This window comes from Salvelinus namaycush, chromosome 19 (genome assembly GCF_016432855.1).
Source record: "Salvelinus namaycush isolate Seneca chromosome 19, SaNama_1.0, whole genome shotgun sequence".
NCBI classification, from domain to species: Eukaryota; Metazoa; Chordata; class Actinopteri; order Salmoniformes; family Salmonidae; genus Salvelinus; species Salvelinus namaycush.
In genome coordinates this window covers 5,415,067-5,438,498 of record NC_052325.1, presented here as the reverse complement: position 1 = coordinate 5,438,498, position 23,432 = coordinate 5,415,067, and the positions used below count along the sequence as shown (strand labels likewise).

General features: G+C 41.8%; 2 protein-coding genes across 2 annotated transcripts in view; one reads left to right on the top strand and one right to left on the bottom strand.

The window, feature by feature from the left end:
• LOC120064090 (radixin-like) overlaps positions 1-3,920 on the bottom strand; it is a 39,914-nt gene extending 35,994 nt beyond the window's left edge. The window contains exons 1-2 of the mRNA XM_039014435.1: positions 3,813-3,920; positions 332-431 (exon numbers count right to left, since the gene is read on the bottom strand). Of these exons, the coding sequence (XP_038870363.1) occupies positions 332-343 (12 nt within the window). The 5' untranslated portion in view covers positions 344-431; positions 3,813-3,920. The remainder of the gene's footprint in view (positions 1-331; positions 432-3,812) is intronic.
• Positions 3,921-13,816: 9,896 nt separating this feature from the next.
• Positions 13,817-23,432, top strand: part of LOC120064088 (adrenodoxin-like) — a 31,790-nt gene continuing 22,174 nt past the window's right edge. Inside the window, exon 1 of the mRNA XM_039014434.1 lies at positions 13,817-14,114. Within this exon, the coding sequence (XP_038870362.1) occupies positions 13,948-14,114 (167 nt within the window). The 5' untranslated portion in view covers positions 13,817-13,947. The remainder of the gene's footprint in view (positions 14,115-23,432) is intronic.

Below are 23,432 nucleotides of genomic sequence, written 5' to 3'. Positions count from 1 at the left end.
AAAGAGGGCTTTGTGTTTTCTACAAACAGGTCTGAAGTGGGTAATCAGGATTGTGTTTGTACTTGGTGTGCGTTTTTGTTTGTGTGCTTGTTTGGGGGGAGGGGGGTGCGTGCATGTGAGCATTTGTTACAGTTAGGTTAGATGTGTTTTAACAAGTGGCTGTGATTCCTGCATGGTTTGACTGATACTTTGTGACAAAGCCTCAGGTGTTGAGGTGGAAAATACATTGTGAAATCTCACAACATAACCTGAACATTCACTTCTCCCGTGAATATTGTTATATTCCTTTATACATCTTTATTTGTATCCTTTCTCCTGAGGTGAGTCTTACCGGTTTGGGCATCTTTGTCCTCTCTCCAGCCTTGCCCTTCCGCTGAGAAAATGCAAACAAAAGGTCCTCCGCCTCGTTGCCTCGCCCTGGGCTCCACCGCCTGGAGGAGTGAGCAGAACCGTTATTATTAACACACACATATATATATATAACAGAGACCCACATGGAAAAAAATACTACAGTTTACTATAGAATATTACAGTACTTACTATAGAATTATATAGTAAACTGTAGTATACTAAACTACACACTGTAGTAAATACTACAGTAATGTTCGTAAAAACACTACTTTTTAAAACTATAGTAAATACTACAGTATTCAATTTGAATATACCCTGCCCATTCCCTTTCCCCATATCGCAATTTGTGCCACCTGAGAGTGAGAAACTTACAGAAAAGTACATACCATACATTGTGTCCCTACAAGATATAGAAAAGAGCTGAAAATCTGAACTATTCATTAAGACCCAAGTCCTACCTGCCTACAGGTTATGGGGGAAAATATATTTTATTGACCTGTGACTTCACCACCCATCTCAGGGCAGCCATAAGCTGTGACTCTGTGAGGTCATAAACTAGCATCTTGTGCCAAACACAGGTACTCCCTGTAAAGCCAACTCACTCAAACTTGCCTGGCAGAGAAAATATATAATGTGTTACCTGACCCCTCTATTCACCCAAAGCCGGAGGGTCACTCTCAAACGGATACAGCTTCCAGGTCACCATTCATGCAGAAACAATGAGGCTCTGCTCTCCACACACACACACACACACACACATACAGTGGGGAGAACAAGTATTTGATACTTATACTTATGTCATGCAATAAAATGCAAATTAATTACTTAAAAATCATACAATGTGATTTTCTGGATTTTTGATTTTAGATTCCGTCTCTCACAGTTGAAGTGTACCTATGATAAAAATTACAGACCTCTACATGCTTTGTAAGTAGGAAAACCTGCAAAATCGGCAGTGTTTCAAATACTTGTTCTCCCCACTGTATATATACTATTTACATTTACATTTAAGTCATTTAGCAGACGCTCTTATCCAGAGCGACTTACAAGTTGGTGCATTCACCTTATGATATCCAGTGGAACCTTATGATATCCAGTGGATATCCAGTACTATCTCTCTCCCTTCCCTCTGCCTTTCTCTCTCTCTCTCTCTCTCTCTCTCTCTCTCTCTCTCTCTCTCTCTCTCTCTCTCTCTCTCTCTCTCTCTCTCTCTCTCTCTCTCTCTCTCTCTCTCTCTCTGATGCAATAGCTTAACAGAACATGGCATATAGGGCTCATAAAATGAATGACATGCTTCACAGTAACAAGCCTCTTCCAGACCCTGTCTGTGTACCCCTCAAAAATCATGTTTCCCTCCTCCATCTTCTTTCACACTTTCACTGCAGTTGTACAAGCAAGAGCAAAGAGGTTGCTAAACACATGTGCCAGTGGGTTTAGTGTGCATTTGTGGTGTATGTGTGTTTACAGAGCTGATGGCAACATCTCCAGCTGTGGTGTGAATGACACTACATGGGGTATACAGACAAATGATATGTTGCACCATTACAACAGCTGTGACAACAACTGTACTAGGCTCTCCTTATGAGGCATTTCAACTTCTGGAAACTTGTAGGAAAGGCTCACACGAGTGACCTAAGGCCTAATTCAACCCCCTACTGATACAGCCATAGGAGAGCAGAGTCTGGTGAACCATCCCCTACCTATTTAACCATAACAAATAGTGTTTTATTGTAATATCCTGTATTGTCTGGTTCATTTCCTGATTAATACAGTCCTTTGTTTCAGGGTTATCACGTTGGAATGACAGGGATGAGATTTCCCTGAGGCCGCTGGGAAACCAAATGCATCGCCAAGGTAACCAGATAGCATCAGTCTGTGACCCTGCCAGAGATGTCAGTCATGCTGGTTCAGAACACCCTGTACAGACTGTCACAGAGCAGGGCCTTATCTTTGCTACCTCTATAGGTTTACTGTACAGCGGTGTGTGAGGAGGCACACATGTGGAAGAAAAAGTGTCTGACATTTGAAATTGAACACATTAAATACAAGTATACGATCAGTGTTGTGTTCAGTTGCATAACCATGAGAAAAATATGGTTATGTATAAATGTTTAATGTATAAATAGTAAATGTACTATAGTCTTCCAATATTCAACTGGAGGGCAGTGTCCATGTCCAAGACTTCCGCAGGCACAGGATTATTCAACATACTATAGTACTGGAAGAAACATAAAACCTGCAGTAAAAAGGATCATGTTGGTAAGTCCTTTCTTAAATGAGTTGTAACCATAGAGAATGATGGAGGCCTCTAGTGGCCAAAAGGCAATTTTAGCATGAGCATGAGAGCTTCCAACATGCTTTCACTATTTTAAAGTAGTCAAAGTAGTAAACTGGGTGGGAATTGCTATGTGTTGTAGGCTCAATGGTGCTGCCCATGCTGACACAATCCATAATGGCACAGACAAAGATGAGTCCTCTATCTATTTCTATGGTTGTAACGCAGCCCCACAGGAGGGATGAACTGAGCAACAGGAGGGTTTGAGTGACAGGGGCAATGGCCAATAAAATATGGTGTCCCACTGTGACAGGCCTAATTAAAAGCGTCGTCATAGCATCTGTTTCTGCCAGATGGTTTTACAAGCACCGTTATATGCTGCCAGGTCGCGCACTTCGAGTGGTGATATTCAAGGTCATGTTTGCCCCCCAAAAAATACATTAACCCATATTGTCCTTTGTAGAATCTGAAGTATTTGTCGCTGAGCGGAGACACGTGGAATTTGAATTAAGCTACTACCACAAAACATTTCTAAAACCACAGAAGAACTCCACTGGCCACCTTGGGGACCTGGTCGCGAGTGCGCAAAATAGGCTACAATGTAACAAGAAACGGTTACAAATACTGCACACGTATAATCAGCACCTGCAACAAAGTTGCAAACCGTTGTTTTTGTTATGGCTCAAAGGAGGGCATGTCACAGTTGTCATGAAAACAAACCAGGTAGTAGCCTACTTTCATTAATCTCATAGATTAAAAATATCCTAAATTAACACTGAACATTGAAAGCCTTATCTATGATAGCCTAAAGTGAATTAAATGTAACGTTAAGGTGAATGGAAATTACCAATTAGTTTGATGTTCGGTCACAGACAACTGTAGTGACATTTAACTGGTAACTTAGAGAACTTTTGAAATGTTTAACACTTAAAAGTTGTTCTATGGTCGATGGACCGTATGATCAGTAATGTCCTTGAATTAAACATTGAACATTATACCAAATGTTTTCACAATTACAAAAAGACGGGCTATAGAGAGAGAGCACATATATTATAGTTTACTGGAGCGGGTTTATCTTGGTAACAAGTCTACATTACGACAGCTATGGTCGACCACAGAGCAAATTCCCTTTATTCTGAGCTGTTTAGGAGCCACCAGCGAATAAATGCACCCGTTAAAAACTCACCTCAGTTGATCAGTTGAACTGCGTTCTGAAAACGGTAAACTGTCTCCCCGGGCCCACTGGGTAGCCTACTTTAAATCCCACGCGACCAAAATAGAGCGGGTTGTTTCCCGTTAGACACCCCGCTATGTATGAAGCGACTGAGCCAGTTTCACCGCGGAGGAGGAGATGCAGTCAGTCAATATGGCCGTCGGACTTTTACGGTGCGGCGCGAGGCGTGGTTCATTGATGGAACACGCTCACTTAAAACTGGGTTGAGAGAGGAACATACACAAGCACAACATAAATGTGATAAGAGTCAACTTCAAAATGTCTAGCCTTAACTTAACCTACAATAACTTGAAGGTAGCCCATAGAAAGATGGACTAGAGACAACATTTAAAATATTTCTGAACAACTAATGCTTTTATATAAGTTGTGTTGAGATCAGTTTCAACGCAGTGTTTCTATGAATCACATTTTTCGAGGGGCAAAATGTCGTAAATGTATCTTTTAATTTAGGGGTTTCCGGGGATAACATATGACTGACTGCAAAGATCTGCTTGTGAGGATGAGACTTTAGAAACATAAGACCTATCAATTTAGACACTGACCTACTGTTGTTTTTCATGAATACATTACTGTATTACCAAGGAGGGTGTCAACAGGAAATGTGACTCACAGATGCTTCAACATAAAGCACATACTAATAATGAGAAAATATGACTGCAACCGAACTTCTCTGTGTATCTAGGCCAAGACACCTATCCTCACACCCTTCTGAGAATACAATAAGCCTACATTTAATGCACATATTTCAAACATGTCCTGGTTTACACACACTCTTCTCCCAATCACACAGTCTCAATTCAATTCCAAGGGGCTTTATAGGCATGGGAAACATGTTTACATTGTTTATTGTTTATTTCACTTGCTTTGGCAAAGTGAGAAGAAACAAAAAACAACAAAAAACTTTAAAAGAAATGTACAGTAAACATTGCACTCAAACGTTTCAAAAGGATGAAGAAGTTTCAAATGTTATATAGGCAGCTATGTACAGTGTTTTTAACAATGTGCAAATAGTTTTAGTACTAATAAATATTGGTTTTATTTACAATGTTTGTGCTCCACTGGTTGTCCTGTTTTCATGGCAATGGGTCACAAATCTTGCTGCTGTGATTGCACGTTGCGGCATTTCGCCTAACAGATATACTGTAGGAGTTTATCAATGTTTCATTTGTTTTCAAATCCTTTGTGGGTCTGTGTGATCTGTGGGAAATACAGTGCATTCGGAAAGAATTCAGACCCATTCAGTTTTTCCCAAAAAAATTTGTTCTGTTACAGCCTTATTCTAAAATAGATCAAATATTTTTTTACTTCATCAATCTACACACAATACCCCATAATAACAATGCGAAAACAGTTTGTTTTAAATGTTTTCAAATGTATGAAAAAAATACCTTATTTACATAAGTATTTAGACCCTTTGCTAGGAGACACGAAATTGAGCTCAGGTGCATCCTGTTTCCATTGATTATCCTTGAGATGTTTCTACAACTTGATTGGAGTCCACCTGTAGTAAATTCAATTGATTGGACATGATTTGGAAAGGCACAAAACTGTCTATATAAGGTCCCACAGTTGACAGTGCATGTCAGAGCAAAAACCAAGCCATAGGGTTGAAGCAATTATGCGTAGACCTCCGAGACAGGATTCTGTCGAGGCACAGATCTGGGGAAGGGTACCAAAAAATGTCTGCAGCATTGAAGGTCCCCAGGAACACAGTGGCCTCCATCATTCTTAAATGGAAGAAGTTTGGAACCACCAATACTTTTCCTAGAGCTGGCTGCCCGGCCAAACTGAGCAATTGAGGGAGAAGGTCCTTGGTCAGGGAGGTGACCAAGAATCCGATGGTCACTCTGACAGAGATCCAGAGTTACTCTGTGGCGATGGGCGAACCTTACAGAAGGACAGGCCGCTTGGAGTTTACCTAAAGGACTCTCAGACCATGAGAAACAAGATTCTCTGGTCTGATGAAACCAAGATTGAACTCTTTGGCCTGAATGCCAAGTGTCACGTCTGGAGGAAACCAGGTACTGCTCATCACCTGGACAATACCATCCCTATGGTGAAGCATGGTGATGGCAGCATCATGCTGTGGGATGTTTTTCAGCATCAGGAACTGGGAGACTGGTCAGGATTGAGGGAAAGATGAACGGAGAAAAGTACAGAGAGATCCTTGATGAAAACCTGCTCCAGAGCGCTCAGGACCTCAGACTGGGTTGAAGGTTCACCTTCCAACAGTCAAGACAACGTAGAAGTGGCTTTGGGACAAGTCTCTGAATGTAATTGAGTAACCCAGCCAGAGCTCGGACTTGAACATGATCAAACATTTCTGGATACACCTGAAAATAGCTGTGCAGCGATGCTCCCCATTAAACCTGACAGAGCTTGAGAGGATCTGCAGAGAAGAATGGGAGAAACTCCCCAAAAACAGGTGTGCCAAGCTTGTAGCGTCATACCCAAGAGGACTCAAGGCTGTAATCGCTGCAAAAGGTGTTTCAACAAAGTACTGAGTAAAGGGTCTGAATACATACAGTACCAGTCAAACGTTTGGACACACCTACTCATTCAAGGGTATTTCTTTATTTTTACTATTTTCTACATTGTATAATAATAGTGAAGACATCAAAATTATGAAAAAACACATGGAATCATGGGTACTATTTAATGAAGCTGCAAGTTGAGGATTTGTGAGGCGCCTGTCTCTCAAACTAGACACTCTAATGTACTTGTCCTCTTGCTCCGTTGTGCACCGGGGACTCCCACTCCTCTTTCTATTCTGGTTAGAGACAGTTTGCGCTGTTCTGTGAAGGGAATAGTACACAACGTCGTATGAGATCAGCAATTTCTCGCATGGAATAGCCTTCATTTCTCAGAACAAAAATAGACTGACGAGTTTCAGAGAAAGTTCTTTGTCTAGCCATTTTGAGCCTGTAATTGAACCCACAAATGCTGATGCTCCAGATACTCAACGAGTCTAAAGAAGGCCAGTTGTATTGCTTCTTTAATTAGCACAACAGTTTTCAGCTGTGCTAACATAATTACAAAATGTTTTTCTAATGATCAATTGTCCTTTTAAAATGATAACTTAGATTAGCTAACCCTTGCGTGCCATTGGAACACAGGAGTGGTGGTTGCTGATAATGGGCATCTGTCTATGTAGATATTCCATAAAAAATCTGCCGTTTCCAGCTACAATAGTAATTTACTACATTAACAATGTATACACTGCATTTCTGATCAATGTGATGTTATTTTAATGGACCAAAAAATTTGCTTTTCTTTCAAAAACAATGACATTTCTAAGTGACCCCAAACTTTTGAACGGTAGTGTATATTTAATATTTGAGATTCTTCAAATAGCAACCCTTTGCCTTGATGACAGCTTTGCACACTCTTGGCATTCTCTCAACCAGCTTCATGATGTAGTCACCTAGAATGCATTTCAATGAACAGATGTGCCTTGTTAAAAGTTTATTTGTGGAATTTCTTTCCTTCTTAATGCGTTTGGGCCAATAATTTGTGTTGTGACAAGGTAGAGGTGGTATAGAGAAGATAGCCCTATTTGGTAAAAGACTAAGTCCATATTATGGCAAGAACAGCTCAAATAAGCAAAGAGAAATGACAGTCCATTATTTAAACATGAAGTTCAGTCAATACGGAACATTTCAAGAACTTTGAAAGTTTTTTCAAGTGCAGTCGCAAGAACCATCAAGCGCTAATGACGAAACTGGCTCTCATGAGGACCGCCACAGGAAAGGAAGACCCAGAGTTACCTCTGCTGCAGAGGATAAGTTCATCAGAGTTACCAGCCTCAGAAATTGCAGCCCAAATAAATGCTTCACAGAGTTCAAGCAACAGACACATCTCATCATCAACTGTTCAGAGGAGACTGCATGAATCAGGTCTTCATGGTCGAATTGCTGCAAAGAAACCACTGCTAAAGGACACCAATAAGAAGAAGGGACTTGCTTGGATCAAGAAACACGAGCAATGGACATTAGACCGGTGGAGTCCAAATTTGAGATTTTTTGTTCCAACCACGTGTCTTTGTGAGACGCAGACTAGGTAAACGGATAATCTCCACATGTGTGGTTCCCACCGTGAAGCATGGAGGAGGAGGTGTGATGGTGTGGGGGTGCTTTGCTGGTGACATTGTCTGTGATTAATTTAGAATTCAAGGCACACTTAACCAGCATGGCTACAACAGCATGCTGCAGGATACTCCATCCCATATGGTTTGTGCTTAGGGGGACTATCATTTATTTTTCAACAGGACAATGACCCAACACACCTCCAGGTTGTGTAAGGGCTATTTGACCAAGAAGGAGAGTGATGGAATGCTTCATCAGATGACCTGGCCTCCAGAATCACCTGACCTCAACCCAATTGAGATGGTTTGGGATGAGTTGGACCGCAGAGTGAAGGAAAAGCAGCCAACAAGTGCTCAGCATATTTGGGAACTCCTTCAAGACTGTTGGAAAAGCACTCCAGGTGAATCTGGTTGAGAGAATTCCAAGAGTGCTCAAAGTTGTCATCAAGGCAAAGGGTGACTACTTTGAAGAATCTCAAATATAAACTATATTTTGATTTGTTTAACACTTTTTTTAGTTACTACATGATTCCATATGTGTTATTTCATAGTTGTGATGTATTCACTAATATTCTACAATGTAGAAAATAGTACAAATTAAGAAAAACCTTTGAATGAGTAGGTGTGTCCACATTTTTGACTGGTACTGTACAGTCGTGGCCAAAAGTTTTGAGAATGACACAAATATTAATTTTCACAAAGTTTGCTGCTTCAGTGTCTTTAGATATTTTTGTCAGATGTTACTATGGAATACTGAAGTATAATTACAAGCATTTCATAAGTGTCAAAGGCTTTTATTGACAATTACATGACGTTGATGCAAAGAGTCAATATTTGCAGTGTTGCCCCTTCTTTTTCAAGACCTCTGCAATCCGCCCTGGCATGCTGTCAATTAACTTCTGGCCCACATCCTGACTGATGGCAGCCCATTCTTGCATAATCAATGCTTGGAGTTTGTCAGAATTTGTGGGGTTCTGTTTGTTTGTCCACCCGCCTCTTGAGGATTGACCACAAGTTCTCAATGGGATTAAGGTCTGGGGAGTTTCCTGGCCATGGACCCAAAATATCGATGTTTTGTTCCCAGAACCACTTAGTTATCACTTTTGCCTTATGGCAAGGTGCTCCATCATGCTGGAAAAGGCATTGTTCGTCACCAAACTGTTCCTGGATGGTTGGGAGAAGTTGCTCTCGGAGGATGTGTTGTTACCATCCTTTATTCATGGCTGTGTTCTTAGGCAAAATTGTGAGTGAGCCCACTCCCTTGGCTGAGAAGCAACCCCACACATGAATGGTCTCAAGATGCTTTACTGTTGGCATGACACAGGACTGATGGTAGCGCTCACCTTGTCTTCCCCGGGACAAGCTTTTTTCCGGATGCCCCAAACAATCGGAAAGGGGATTCATCAGAGAAAATGACTTTACCCCAGTCCTCAGCAGTCCAATCCCTGCACCTTTTGAAGAATATCAGGCTGTCCCTGATGTTTTTCCTGGAGAGAAGTGGCTTCTTTGCTGCCCTTCTTGACACCAGGCCATCCTCCAAAAGTCTTCGCGTCACTGTGCGTGCAGATGCACTCACACCTGCCTGCTGCCATTCCTGAGCAAGCTCTGTACTGGTGATGCCCCGATCCCGCAGATGAATCAACTTTAGGAGACGGTCCTGACGCTTGCTGGACTTTCTTGAGCGCCCTGAAGCCTTCTTCACAACAATTGAACCTCTCTCCTTGAAGTTCTTGATGATCCGATAAATGGTTGTTTTAGGTGCAATCTTACTGGCAGCAATATCCTTGCTTGTGAAGCCCTTTTTGTGCAAAGCAATGATGAAACACATGCCAAACACATGGCATGTGTTTCCTTGCAGGTAACCATGGTTGACAGAGGAAGAACAATGATTCCAAGCACCACCCTCCTTTTGAAGCTTCCAGTCTGTTATTCGAACTCAATCAGCATGACAGAGTGATCTCCAGCCTTGTCCTCGTCAACACTCACACCTGTGTTAACGAGATAATCACTGACATGATGTCAGCTGGTCCTTTTGTGGAAGGGCTGAAATGCAGTGGAAATGTTTTGTGGTGATTCAGTTAATTTGCATGGCAAAGAGGGACTTTGCAATTAATTGCAATTCATCTGATCACTCTTCATAATCTTCTGGAGTATATGCAAATTGCCATCAACTGAGGCAGCAGACTTTGTGAAAATTAATAATTGTGTCATTCTCAAAACATTTGGCCACAACTGTATGTAAATCTGATATTAAATTTTTTATAAATATGCAAAAATGTAAAAACATTTATTTTGCTTTGTCATTGTGGGGTATTGTGTGTAGATTGTGCCGGGAAAAACTAATTTAATCAATTTTAGAATAAGGCTGTAACGTAACAAAATGTAGAAAAAATCAAGGGGTCTGAATACTTTCAGAATTCACTGTATGTGTCTCTAATATGGTCATGCCTTTGGCAGGAGATAAGGAAGGGCAGCTCAGTTTCCACCTGATTTAGTGGGCAGAGCCAGGTCTGCCTATGGTGGCCTCTCTCAATAGCAAGGTTATGCTCACTGTCTATACATGGTCAGGGATTTTCTTAATTTTGGGTCTGTCACAGTGGTCAGGTATTCTGCTACTGTGTATTCTCTATTTTGGGGCAGATTGTATTCCGGTTTGCTTGGTTTTTTTGTGTGTCAAAAAGTTATATTTTTGTTTTCTCATAATTTGGTTGGGTCTAATTGTGTTGCTGTCATGGGGCTCTGTGGGGTCTGTTAGTGAACAGAGCCCCAGAACCAGCTGGCTTAGGGGACTCTTTAGGTTAATTTCTCTGTAGTTGAGGGCTTTGTGTGGCCATTGCTTCCTTTTGGATAGTTGTAGAATTTAACAGCTCTTCTGGATTTTGATCATTAGCAGGTATAGTCCTAATTCTGCTCTGCATGCATTGTTTGGGGTTTTGAGTTGTACAGGAAGGATATTTTTGCAGAATTCTGCATGCAGAGTCTCTATTGGGTGTTTGTCCCATTTTGTGAATTCTTGGTTGGTGAATGGACTCCAGACCTCACAACCATAGAGAGCAATAAGTTATATTTTAGCCAGATCCTAATTGGGATGTCGAGTTTCACAGTATGTTCCTTTTGATGGCAAAGAAAGCCCTTCTTGCCTTGTCTCTTAGATCATTCACAGCCTTGTGGAAGTTACCTGTGGTGTTGAGGTTTAGGCCAAGGTAGGTTTAATTCTTTGTGTACTCTAGGGCAACTGTGTCTAGATTGAATTTGTCTTTGTTGTCCTGGCAACTGGACCTTTTTTCACATATAGTCTACACATTCTCATTGTTAGTCAGTCTCTGTTTACTGACGGTCCCTCACACTCCCACCACATCGTAACTGTCCCCATTCTGTATCGATGAGTCTTACCTAACTACTGATGTGGTTACTTTACACTCCATTACCACAGCCGTATTATGTGACTCAGTCTGTTTCTGACTCATTCATTATCTCAGTTTGTAGCTTGGCATCACTAGGCTACTTTGACATCACTAACTCCCAATACCAACTGCACTATCGCCATCTAGTGGGAATTTATGGCAATGTCATCCTACACTGCAGGTAGGCACTGCAGGGGAGAGCTACTGTAGCTGTCTATTGTGGTTGGTAATTTGTCAAAGAGATGACAAGAAATTGAGTTCTTGCTCTCTCTTTCTCACTCTGCCTCTCCCTCTGCCTCTCTCTCACTGGCTCATGATCTCTCTTGCTTTTCTGCTTTTTTTGCTCTTTTTTGTTTGCGCTCTTCTTATTAATCAAATCAAATTGTATTTGTCACATGCGCTGTATACAACAGGTGTATACTTTACAGTGAAATCCTTACTTATGAGCCTCTTTTCACTAATTGTAAAGCTGTTCTGAGTTTAGATAAACATCTAACCCTACGGCCATGAGCCAGACTCTTCTCATTGACTCAGTGAGGTTATTATGTCTGGGAGAATCTGATTCCATTCAAATCTTGTGGACGCCACAACAATCCACTGAATGTTCTTAGTGCAGTGGCCTCACTATTGGTTTGTAGCTCAGTGTGTCAATATACAGTAGCCTACATCTATAATGAAATCTCTGCATTATACTTCCATGATGATGAAAGCTATGCATTGTTGCATGTATAAGACATCTGACTATAATATTGTATACTCTAGTCTAAGTATAATGACAAAGACATGAGGTGTATCTGTAATTTTTAGACATCTCAGCTGCAGTCCCTGGTAATTGTCTAGTCTTTTTATAGTATTGGGACATGGGGTGTGGCAAATGGGATTACGATCCCTCTCTAATCTGTCCCTGATCTTTGATTAATCCGTCCTCTCCTCCCCCCATCCACTCACTCAGTCTTCTGATTTACCTCAGTAGGTATAAATCTACCCCTAGACACTGACCTCTGGTCAGTTTAGCAATTTCCACCTAATAGTTAAATGTGGGATTATGTGAGGGTAAACTGATTCTAGATCTGTGCCTATGGCCAAATTCTATCCAAAGTATAACGCTAATGCGCAGTCTTACTGTATAAATTGACTTGAGGATTAATTGTTATTTAAACTGAAATCAAGGTTGCATGAGTGAGTTTAGCAAGTCTATGATTAAGTAAAGTCAAGTAAGTGCTTTGTGATGGGATTCATTGATATAGGCCTACAGTAAGTCGATTATATGGGCGGTAGCTGGTTAAGAGTATTATGAGACCATGGGGCTGAGGTCAGTGTGGGGGAACAAGCCAAGATCTATGATCCTATTACTGAAGTGGAGACAGGAACAGGGTTGGGGAGTAACTAATTAGGCCTACATGCAATCAGATGCATGTAATCTGATTACGAAAAAACCAAACTAATCTGTTATGTTACCAGCTAAAATATTGTAATCAGATTACAGATACTTTTGAAAAAGTAGATGATTATCTTGGACTACTTTTACATTCAGAAAGGATGTTTGCAGGGAAAAAAATAAATTGACATCTTTCTGTTAACAGCTCTTGACATTCAATTCAGCATTGAAAAAGGCATGCGTTTAAGTTTGTTAAACCTGAGCGAGTCTGAAAGTAATCAGATTACGTTACTGAGTTTGGGTAATTTTAAAGTTGCGTTATTGATTCAACTTTTGGACCGGTAACTAGTAAGTAACAGTACCAGATTCCATTTAGAAAGTAACCTACAGTACCAAATCTTAGACCCTTTAAGTATGTCAGAATTTAAGGGATTCCATTGGTCATTTGGTATGTCTAAATACAAAGATTCATTGGTGTTACTCCATTTAAATGAAGGGAAATTACATTGTGAGCAAAATGATTCATCATATCACTTTAGTAAATTATTTTTTGGTTAATGACCTTCAATTTGAGCCTCCTCAATTACCAAAAATGTATTATTGGTGTTACATTTAGAAAGTAACCTACCCAACCCTGGACAGGAAACATAGAAATGAAGGGCAAGAGCCAAACTGCTCCACAAAGACAGGCATAAAGCCCCATATTGTTCCATAAGTAGAATTCTCAAGGTGTGACAGAGGGCCGTAGGCAGGTGAGGTTTGTTGGATACCATCTGTTTATGTAGTAATGCACAACATTACACACATTTACAAATACATTGATTAGGCCTAACAATAGAAATAACCAGGTTAAGAAATAACATGCAAAATGGTAATTACATTGTAAACATATTAATTCGTCTACAGGTTTGTTTCTTATGGATTACATTTTAGACTTTGACCTTTTTTAGAAAATAACCATGAACTAAGGAGCCTAGTGTTTTTAATGAATCACGTAACCTATCTGGCACAATCCATGCTCCACACACACATAAACCCTGGGTCCCCTTATGCCCTATTGAGCAATTCCGAGGGAGGGAGGGAGACATCCACTTAAGGGTTGCAAGTGGGGTAAATGTTTTGTGGTGCTTACATTTCGCTCTCGCCTGGGTACATTGATTCACTCCTGAACTTGCATCAATTGCTATAATTTTGGCTATTTTACATCGACGTTGGGGCAACATGTCGGTTGCGTCTGCATCAATACAGTTTTTTACTCGTTTGTTACGATATCGAACGAAATGTGCCTTTCCGTTTCACGCAGCATCTAGGATTTTAATATCACCATACCTGCCCCAGGTCTTTGGCGGTAATAAGGTGCTACTGGGCACCAGTGCACAGACACTCAGGTAGGAAAATGTGACGTATAAATGTTATTATTTAGCATTCAACACTAGCCATGCCATAGAAAGACAGATTAAACTATTTTTGCATGTCAACTGAATGCACCTGATACATTTCAATTGGGCTATTCAACTTCAACATAACTTTGATCATATTTTATGAATGAGAAAGTATCCGATTATGGTCAGCAATATTTGTTCAGCATGTAACGTTATAAAGGCAGGATGCGTGGAAGTCCTGCTGCGTATATATGTGGCACACTTGTGCAGTCTTCAGATCTTTCCTACAGAAAGAGTAGAAATTGCTAAATGTTAGCAATTTGTAATCTTTCTTTAGGAAACATCTGCCGACTGCACACTTTGGGTAGTCTGCCCTACTGTTGTATGATCTGCTTCCTGTTTTTTTATATATATTTTTTTCTAAGTTACGCTTGTCCCTTTGCCTGGTTATTAAAACTCCTTGCTTCGCCAAACGCTACGCACACGCCTCGATCATACTGACAGTATTTTGCATTTTGGGACACCAGAAGTACATTCATTTCCAATGGAACGCTGCATTTGCCTTGCCGAGGTTGTTGTGGTGCGTTCTGTGTGGTGCATACGTTGGATTTATCGAACGTATGTGTCAACTGTATGTGTTGAAGGCTTGACAGAAATACTAGCAGAAGGTGAATGTTGAACTTTTGTTGCACACATATCCAGATGATACTGCGTACCATTTTGCGTAAAAAAAAACAATATCGGTATGATCGAAGAGTAGAAGTTTATTTTTCGAAATTAAGTATTTAACGAACATAGAGCAGCGGAATAATTCATTTGGTGTCGTCAGGCAATTTGTCCCCAGGGTTAAGCTTTATCCAATCACGGCGCAGCAGTTTTTTTCTCTCCCTTTGTGCACGTGTCACTTGCAGTGCTATACAATCTCACAAGTTTTGAGGCCTAGCCTTGCAATATCAAAAACAGAGCCGTGTGCACAGCTCGCCAATAGGGCAAAGGGCCTAGCATGGCACATTCAGTTCGTTCGAACTGAAAGTGCCATGCTTTAAACTCTAGTAGAGAGAGTGATCAAGTGCACAATTCAGGGAGAAGGGATCGAGACTCCATACCAACATTGTCTTCTCACATATAGACACTAGAGGACAGCAACACATCACCATAAACCACTGTGTACTGTGGAGAGACTTCTTTCCCTTGTGGTTGAACTCACTTGGTTTAGTATTGCATTTATTTCATAACTATTTCTAGTTGTAGCCTATGCAGGGCCGTGCACAGACCATTCAGGGGCAGGTATTCAAAATGGGGAGGGAAATGCTTTCATAATTCAAATCTCCAAATTCATAAAATACCAAATGCCTCTTTAGCATTTTTTATTTTTTTTAGCAACAACTCATCACAAATTTTAAGAAAGCTAGATACAGTGCCTCCTAAAGACATCATTGACATTGGGAAAAGAGGTGGGCGATCAGCTAATTGTTGATAATTGATGTAATTCTGCTAGTTAGCTAGCTCGATTTCTTTTACTGATTGACTTCACTCTTTCTGCCTCTCTCTTCTGCGCCCATAAGCCAACCAGACCGAATATTGACGATGATGTAGGCTAAAACCAGCAAGCACTATGATGAAACTGGATCTCATGAGGACCGCCACAGGAAAGGAAGACCCAGAGTTACCTCTGCTTCAGAGGATAAGTACATTAAAGTTACCAGCCTCAGAAATTGCAGCCCAAATAAATGCTTCACAGTGTTCAACAGACACATCTCAACATCAACTGTTCAGAGGAGACTGCGTGAATCAAGCCTTCATGGTTGAATTTCTGCAAAGAAACCACTGCTAAAGGACACCAATAATAAGAAGAGACTTGCTTGGGCCAAGAACACGAGCAATGAACATTAGACTGGTGGAAATCTGTCCTTTGGTCTGATGAGTCCAAATGTGATATTTCTTGTTCCAACTACCATGTCTTTGTGAGACGCAGAGTAGGTGAACGGATGATCTCTGCATGTGTGGTTCCCACCATGAAGCATGGAGGAGGAGGTGTGATGGTGTAGGGGTGCTTTGCTGCTGACACTGTCTGTGATTTATTTAGAATTCAAGGCACACTTAACCAGCATGGCTATGACATCATTCTGCAGCGATACGCCATCCTATCTTGTTTGCACTTAATGGGACTATCATTCTTTTTTCAACAGGACAATGACCCAACACACCTCCAGGCTGTGTAAGGGATATTTTACCATGAAAGAGAGTGATGGAGTGCTGCATCAGATGACCTGGCCTCCACAATCACCCGACCTAAACCCAATTGAGATGGTTTGGGATGAGTTGGACCGCAGAGTGAAGAAAAAGCAGCCAACAAGTCCTCAGCATGTTTGGGAACTCCTTCAAGACTGTTGGAAAAGCATTCCAGGTGAAGCTGGTTGAGAGAATGCCAATTGCGTGCAAAACTGTCATCAAGGCAAAGGGTTATAGTTATATTTGGTTTGTTTTTAATCCCATCCTTCAGCTACCATCAACCCCTCCCATCTATCTCTGAACACCATCCAGTTTGATTTATATTTTGCCATATTTTTTTAACTGCTGTTTCACAAAAGTTCTGAAACTATACACATTTTACGGACACAGTATATTTTACATTAGTTATCTTGTTATTAATCCCACCCTTCAGCTCCACTCAACCCCTCCCATCTATCTCTTAACACGATCCATTTTTTTTATTTATATTTGCCATATTTCATTAAAGTTCTGAATCTTTCTATTCTCATAGTTTCTACAGATTGTAAATGAAAGATAAACAATTTTGCTAAAATAATTACTATATTATTGATCAATTGACTATGACTTTTCAAATCACCCAGTAGTGCTATTTGCAGAGGTAGCTCCAGATAAATATTGCAATTCTTCAACCATTCCTGGACCTGCGACCAAAAACAAGCTACATATGGACAGTACCAAAACAAATTATCTAATGATTATTCGCACAAAATCTGCAGAGCTGGGATGGTTGTATCCCCCATATATATAATATTCTGTTGGTTGCAAGAATTTAGTACAATAATTTAAATAAAAAAATCTAGTGTTAATCAAATGTTATGCTGCTGTGGCGGTACTGTTGATATTGTGAAAAATGGTACGCCGCATAATTTGGATATGTGTGCAACAAAAGCTCAACATTCACCTTCTACTATTTCTGTCAAGCCATCTTCGATATATCCAAGGTATGCACCACACATAATGCACTGCAACTGCCTCTGCAACGCAATGTTGCAAGGCAAACGCAGCGTTCTAATGGAAATGAATGTACTTCTGGTGTACCAAAACGCAATGACACTAACGATGTGATCGAGGAGTTAAACTAGGTAGCTAGCTATACACACTCGACCGGTGACCACATCTCTCAAGCCATGCATGTTCAGTGGGTGTGTGGGTAAAATCTCAGGGAATGCCAATCCAGGAAAAAAATCCATATTACAACCTATGTGTTGTGGTAATTGCGTTGTTTACTCTATAACCTGCTAGTTCATATGCTTTAGCATCGTGATATACAGTATATGCCTAAGGCCAAGACAATAAGAAGACACAGTGGCAGAATGAATTCAACCACACCTTTTGTTTCATTACAAAACCAGAGAGCAAAATCTGTCTGGTGAAGTCCACAAAACATATTGCATGTAACAAACAGTTAAATGACCTACAGCATGCTCGAGGTAATGTTTCCGACTCACCCTATTTGTATAGAAACGCCAATGTCATCCTCCTCTTTCATGTTGCCTAAATGGTCTTTGATTTTGTCATACAGTACACACTTTTGTCATACAGTACACACAACGATACGCCAGGCCAGCTAGTTAACATTAGCATACTACATCAAGCTACATGTTGAACTTCCATCCTCTCAGGCCAAGGGCACAATGTATGGATTTATGGTTGGATCTGAATCGCGGTTATAATCATTGGCCAGTATGGAGAATTAAGTAAAACTACAAGTCCAAATCTCCATCCATGACTAATTTAGGAAAGCCACCAGAGGACAACAACACAAGGAGATGCAATAATCTGTTTGGGCGGTATGCAAATTAGAGTGGGTCTAGGGTTTCTGGGATAATGGTGTTGATGTGAGCCATTACCAACCTTTCAAAGAACTTAATGGCTACGAACGTGAGTTCTATGGGTCTGTAGTCATTTAGGCAGGTTGCCTTTGTGTTCTTGGGCACAGGGACTATGGTGGTCTGCTTGAAACAACATGTTGGTATTACAGACTCAATCAGGGACATGTTGAAAATGTCAGTGAAGACACCTGCCAGTTGGTCAGCACATGCCCGGAGCACACGTCCTGGTTATCCGTCTGGCCCCGCAGCCTTGTGTATGTTGACCTGTTTAAAGGTCTTACTCACGTCGGCTACGGAGAGCATGATCACACAGTCGTCCGGAACAGCTGATGCTCTCATGCATGTTGTGTTGCTTGCCTCGAAGCGAGCATAGAAGTGATTTAGCTCGTCTGGTAGGCTCGTGTCACTGGGCAGCTCGCGGCTATGCTTCCCTTTGTAGTCTGTAATAGTTTGCAAGCCCTGCCACATAAGACAAGCGTCGGAGCCGGTGTAGTACGATTCAATCTTAGCCCTGTATTGATGCTTTGCCTGTTTGATGGTTCGTCGCAGGGCATAGCAGGATTTCTTGTAAGCTTCCGGGTTAGAGTTCCGCACCTTGAAAGCGGCAGCTCTACCCTTTAGCTCAGTGCGAATGTTGCCTGTAATCCATGGCTTTTGGTTGGGGTATGTACGTACATTCACTGTGGGGACGACGTCCTCGATGCACTTATTGATAAAGCCAGTGACTGATGTGGTGTACTCCTCAATGCCATCGGAAGAATACCGGAACATGTTCCAGTCTGTGATAGCAAAACAGTCCAGTAGTTTATCATCTGCTCCATCTGACCACTTTTTTTCTAGGCCGAGTCACTGGTGCTTCCTGCTTTAATTTTTGCTTGTAAGCAGGAATTAGGAGGATAGAGTTGTGGTCGGATTTACCAAATGGAGGGCGAGGGAGAGCTTTGTATGCGTCTCTGTGTAGAGTACAGGTGATCTAGAATTTGTTTCCCTCTGGTTGCACATTTAACATGTTGATAGAAATTTGGTAGAACTGATTTAAGTTTCCCTGCATTAATGTCTCCGGCCACTAGGAGCGCTGCCTCTGGGTGAGTGGTTTCCTGTTTGCTTATTTCCTTATACAGCTGACTGAGTGCCGTCTTAGTGCCAGCATCTGTCTGTGGTGGTAAATAAACAGCCATGAAAAGTATAGCTGAAAACTCTCTAGGCAAGTAGTGTGGCCTGCAATTTATCACAATATACTCCAGGTGAGCAAAATCAAGAGACTTCCTTAGATTTTGTGCACCAGCTGTTGTTTGCAAATATGCACAGACCACCCCCCCTCGTCTTACCGGATTGTGCTGTTCTATCTTGCCGGTGCAGCGTATATCCCGCTAGCTGAATATCCATGTCATCATTCAGCCACGATTCCGTGAAACATAGGATATTACAGTTTTTGAAGTCCCGTTGGTAGGATATTCGTGATCGAACCTCGTCTAATTTATTGTCCAATGATTGCACGTTGGCGAGTAGTATTCGACTGTAACGGCAGCTTTCCCACTCGCCTTCTCCGGGTTTCGTTCGCTCGGATGTGTTTTCTGGTGAGATACATTCAGCATCTTGTGAATTGAAGGACATTTACGAAACACAGAGAGACGAAAGATCCCTTGAAAACTATGAATACACACCACTGTGAATGTTTGGAAACCGAGTGCAATCTCTGTACAGGGCAGGCTGGATAATTGTGTAGAATTGCAGGAAATTAACTTTAAAACAAAAACCTCTCCACCGTCAAGAGGGGAGCCAACCAAACAATTCTTACGTTGGTCCCCCCAAAAGGCTAGAGCTGGCCCTTATTGTTAATGACAGCAGCATTAACACTTTGATCTTAAGACTAAACCAAGTTGCCTGGTTACAATGAAGACTGTTTGCTTTAGGGGGGAGGACCATAGACTGATATGACCATTATTAAACTCTTGGTTTTACCGCTGTTAAACCCTATGACAGTGATTCATCATGTGAGAGTAGTAACGGAGAAAGTGTGTTGTTCTTATTGTCTAACTCTATAACCCAGAGCCTCTGGCCCACACAGTACAGCACACAGAAACAACCTTGTAAAAGTATTATGTGGATGGTGTTTGGATGCTGTGCTCTGGCAACCAAACTACTACACTGTTGGATGCTTAACAGACAGTGTTGCTTTCCTCAGATAATGAAGTAGAGTGTTAAAGAAATTCCTACAGTATAAGATGAAGGGACACTGTGACCAGACAGAACTATAGCAGCACCATGGTTGGACCACCATCCACTAAAAGCCTACATAGCAGTGAAACGTTTTTCTAGTAAAGAAAGTAACTGAAAAAGAAGTGAATGATGTGTGTATGGGTAGCATTACCTCACTGGTATACCAGACACCTTCCCAGCCCCCGAAAGGTGGGGGTGCCCACGAGCTCTGGAGGGCCCATGCGCCTGTCATCAATGTAACCCTCCAAAAAGTAATAGTACATAATTTCCATACGTACTAGGAATCTAAGTGTTTGTTTCTTGGGCTTCAGGAATGTGACTGAAAAAGTGACTCAGGCCTTGATTTGTAATTTTTTTCTACTGATTGAATGTTTATATTATTTACCCTCGAAACACAACCCAACCAAGCCGCACTGCTTATTGACACAATGCCCACTTAACCCGGAATCCAGCCGCACCAATGTGTCGGAGGAAACACCGTACACCTGGCGACTGTGTCAGCGTGCACTGCGGCCGGCCCACCACAGGAGACGCTAGTGCGCGATGGGACAAGAACATCCCTGCCGGCCAAACCCTCCCCTAACCCGGACGACGCCGGGCCAAATGTTTTTTATTTTATATCACCTTTATTTAATCAGGTAGGCCAGTTGAGAACAAGTTCCCATTTACAACTGCGACCTGGCCAAGATAAAGCAAAGCAGTGCGACAATAACAACAGATTTACATATAAACAAACGTACAGTCAATAACACAATAGAAAAATCTATGTACAGTGTGTGCAAATGTAGAAGAGTAGGGAGGTAAGACAATAAATAGGCCATAGAGGCGAAATAATTACAATTTAGCATTAACACTGGAGCGATAGATGTGCAGATGATGATGTGCAAGTAGAGATACTGGGGTGCAAAATAGCAAGAAGATAAATAATAATATGGGGAGAGGTAATTGGGTCTGCTATTTACAGATTGGCTGTGTACAGGTACAGTGATCGGTAAGCTGCTCTGACAGCTGATGCTTAAAGTTAGTGAGGGAGATATAAGTCTCCAGCTTCAGTGATTTTTGCAATTTGTTAGTCATTGGCAGCAGAGAACTGGAAGGAAAGGCGGCCAAAAGAAGTGTTGGCTTTGGGGATGACCAGTGAAATATACATGCTGGAGCGCGTGCTACGGGTGGGTGTTGCTATGGTGACCAGTGAGCTGAGGCGGGGCATTACCTAGCAAAGACTTATAGATGACCTGGAGCCAGTGGGTTCGGCGACGAATATGTAGTGAGGGCCAGCCAACGAGAGCATACAGGTGGCAGTGGTGGGTAGTATATGGGGTTTTCGTGACAAAACGTGTGGCACTGATAGATTACATCCAGTTTGCTGAGTAGAGTGTTGGAGGCTATTTTGTAAATGACATCACCGAAGTCAAAGATCGGTAGGATAGTCAGTTTCACAAGGGTATGTTTGGCAGCATGAGTGAAGGCGGTTTTGTTGCGAAATAGAAAGCCGACTCTAGATTTAATTTTGTATTGGAGATGCTTAATGTGAGTCTGGAAGGAGAGTTTACACCTAGGTATTTGTAGTTGTCCACATATTCTAAGTCAGAACCGTCCAGAGTAGTGATGCTAGTCGGGTGGGCGGTGCGGGCAGCGATCGGTTGAAGAGCATGCATTTAGTTTTACTAGCATTTAAGAGCAGTTGGAGGCCACGGAAGGAGTGTTGTATGGTATTGAAGCTCGTTTGGAGGCTTGTGTCCAAAGTAGGTGTCGTCTGCATAGAGGTGGATCAGAGAATCACCAGCAGCAAGAGTGACATCATTGATATATACAGAGAAAAGAGTCGGCCCGAGAATTGAACCCTGTGGCACCCCCATAGAGACTGCCAGAGGTCCGGACAACAGGCCCTCCGATTTGACACACTGAACTCTATCTGAGAAGTAGTTGGTGAACCAGGCGAGGCAGTCATTTGAGAAACCAAGGCTATTGAGTCTGCCGATAAGAATGCAGTGATCGACAGAGTCAAAAGCCTTGGCCAGGTCTATGAAGACGGCCAGAGGTCCAGATTGTCTAGCCCAGGTGATTTGTAGGGATCCAGATTTTGCAGCTCTTTCAGAACATCAGCTGTCTGGATTTGGGTGAAGGAGAATCGGGGGTGGGGCTTGGGCATGTTGCTGCAGGGAGTGCTGAGATTTTGGCCGGGGTAGGTTCACAAGCCGGCTCAGCCTGTGACAAAAATGAGGGGACACGAACAACAGGTATAGGCCAATTAAAAGTGTTCTTTATTATAAACAAAACTATTAACTTTAAACTAAGAAAAAGGAATGAGGTGTGGAAGTATCATAATGTAAGGTGTATGTAAAGTGCATGGATGCGTGAATATGTGTGTGTGAACATGACTGAGTGAAAACTATGCAAAACTACAAAGGAACAAACAAAACAGGATCATACCTGGAGGAGCAGAGAGAGAGAGAAGTGATTAGTGAAGCAGCAGTTTAAATACCCTGAGCCCAGGTGACTCCAATCACTAACGACCCTCCTCTGCCTGCAGGAGGAACCGCCCCCTGCACTGCAGAGGAGGGGTCGTGACAGTAGGGGTAGCCAGGTGGAAAGCATGGCCAGCCGTAGAACAATGTTTATTGAAATGATCTATTATCGTACATTTATCAGTGGTGACAGTGTTTCCTAGCCTCAGTGCAGTGTGCAGCTGGGAGGAGGTGCTCTTATTCTCCATGGACTTCACAGTGTCCCAAAACTTTATGGATTTTGTGCTACAGGATGCAAATTTCTGTTTGAAAAAGCTAGCCTTAGCTTTACTAACTGACTGAGTATATTGGTGCCTGGCTTCCCTGAAAAGTTGCATATCGCGGGGGCTATTCGATGCTAATGCAGAACGCCACAGGATGTTTTTGTGCTAATCAAGGGCAGTCAAGTCTGGGGTGAACCAAGGCTATATCTGCTCTTAGTTCTACATGTTTGAATGGGGCATGCTTATTTAAGATGGTGAGGAAAGCAC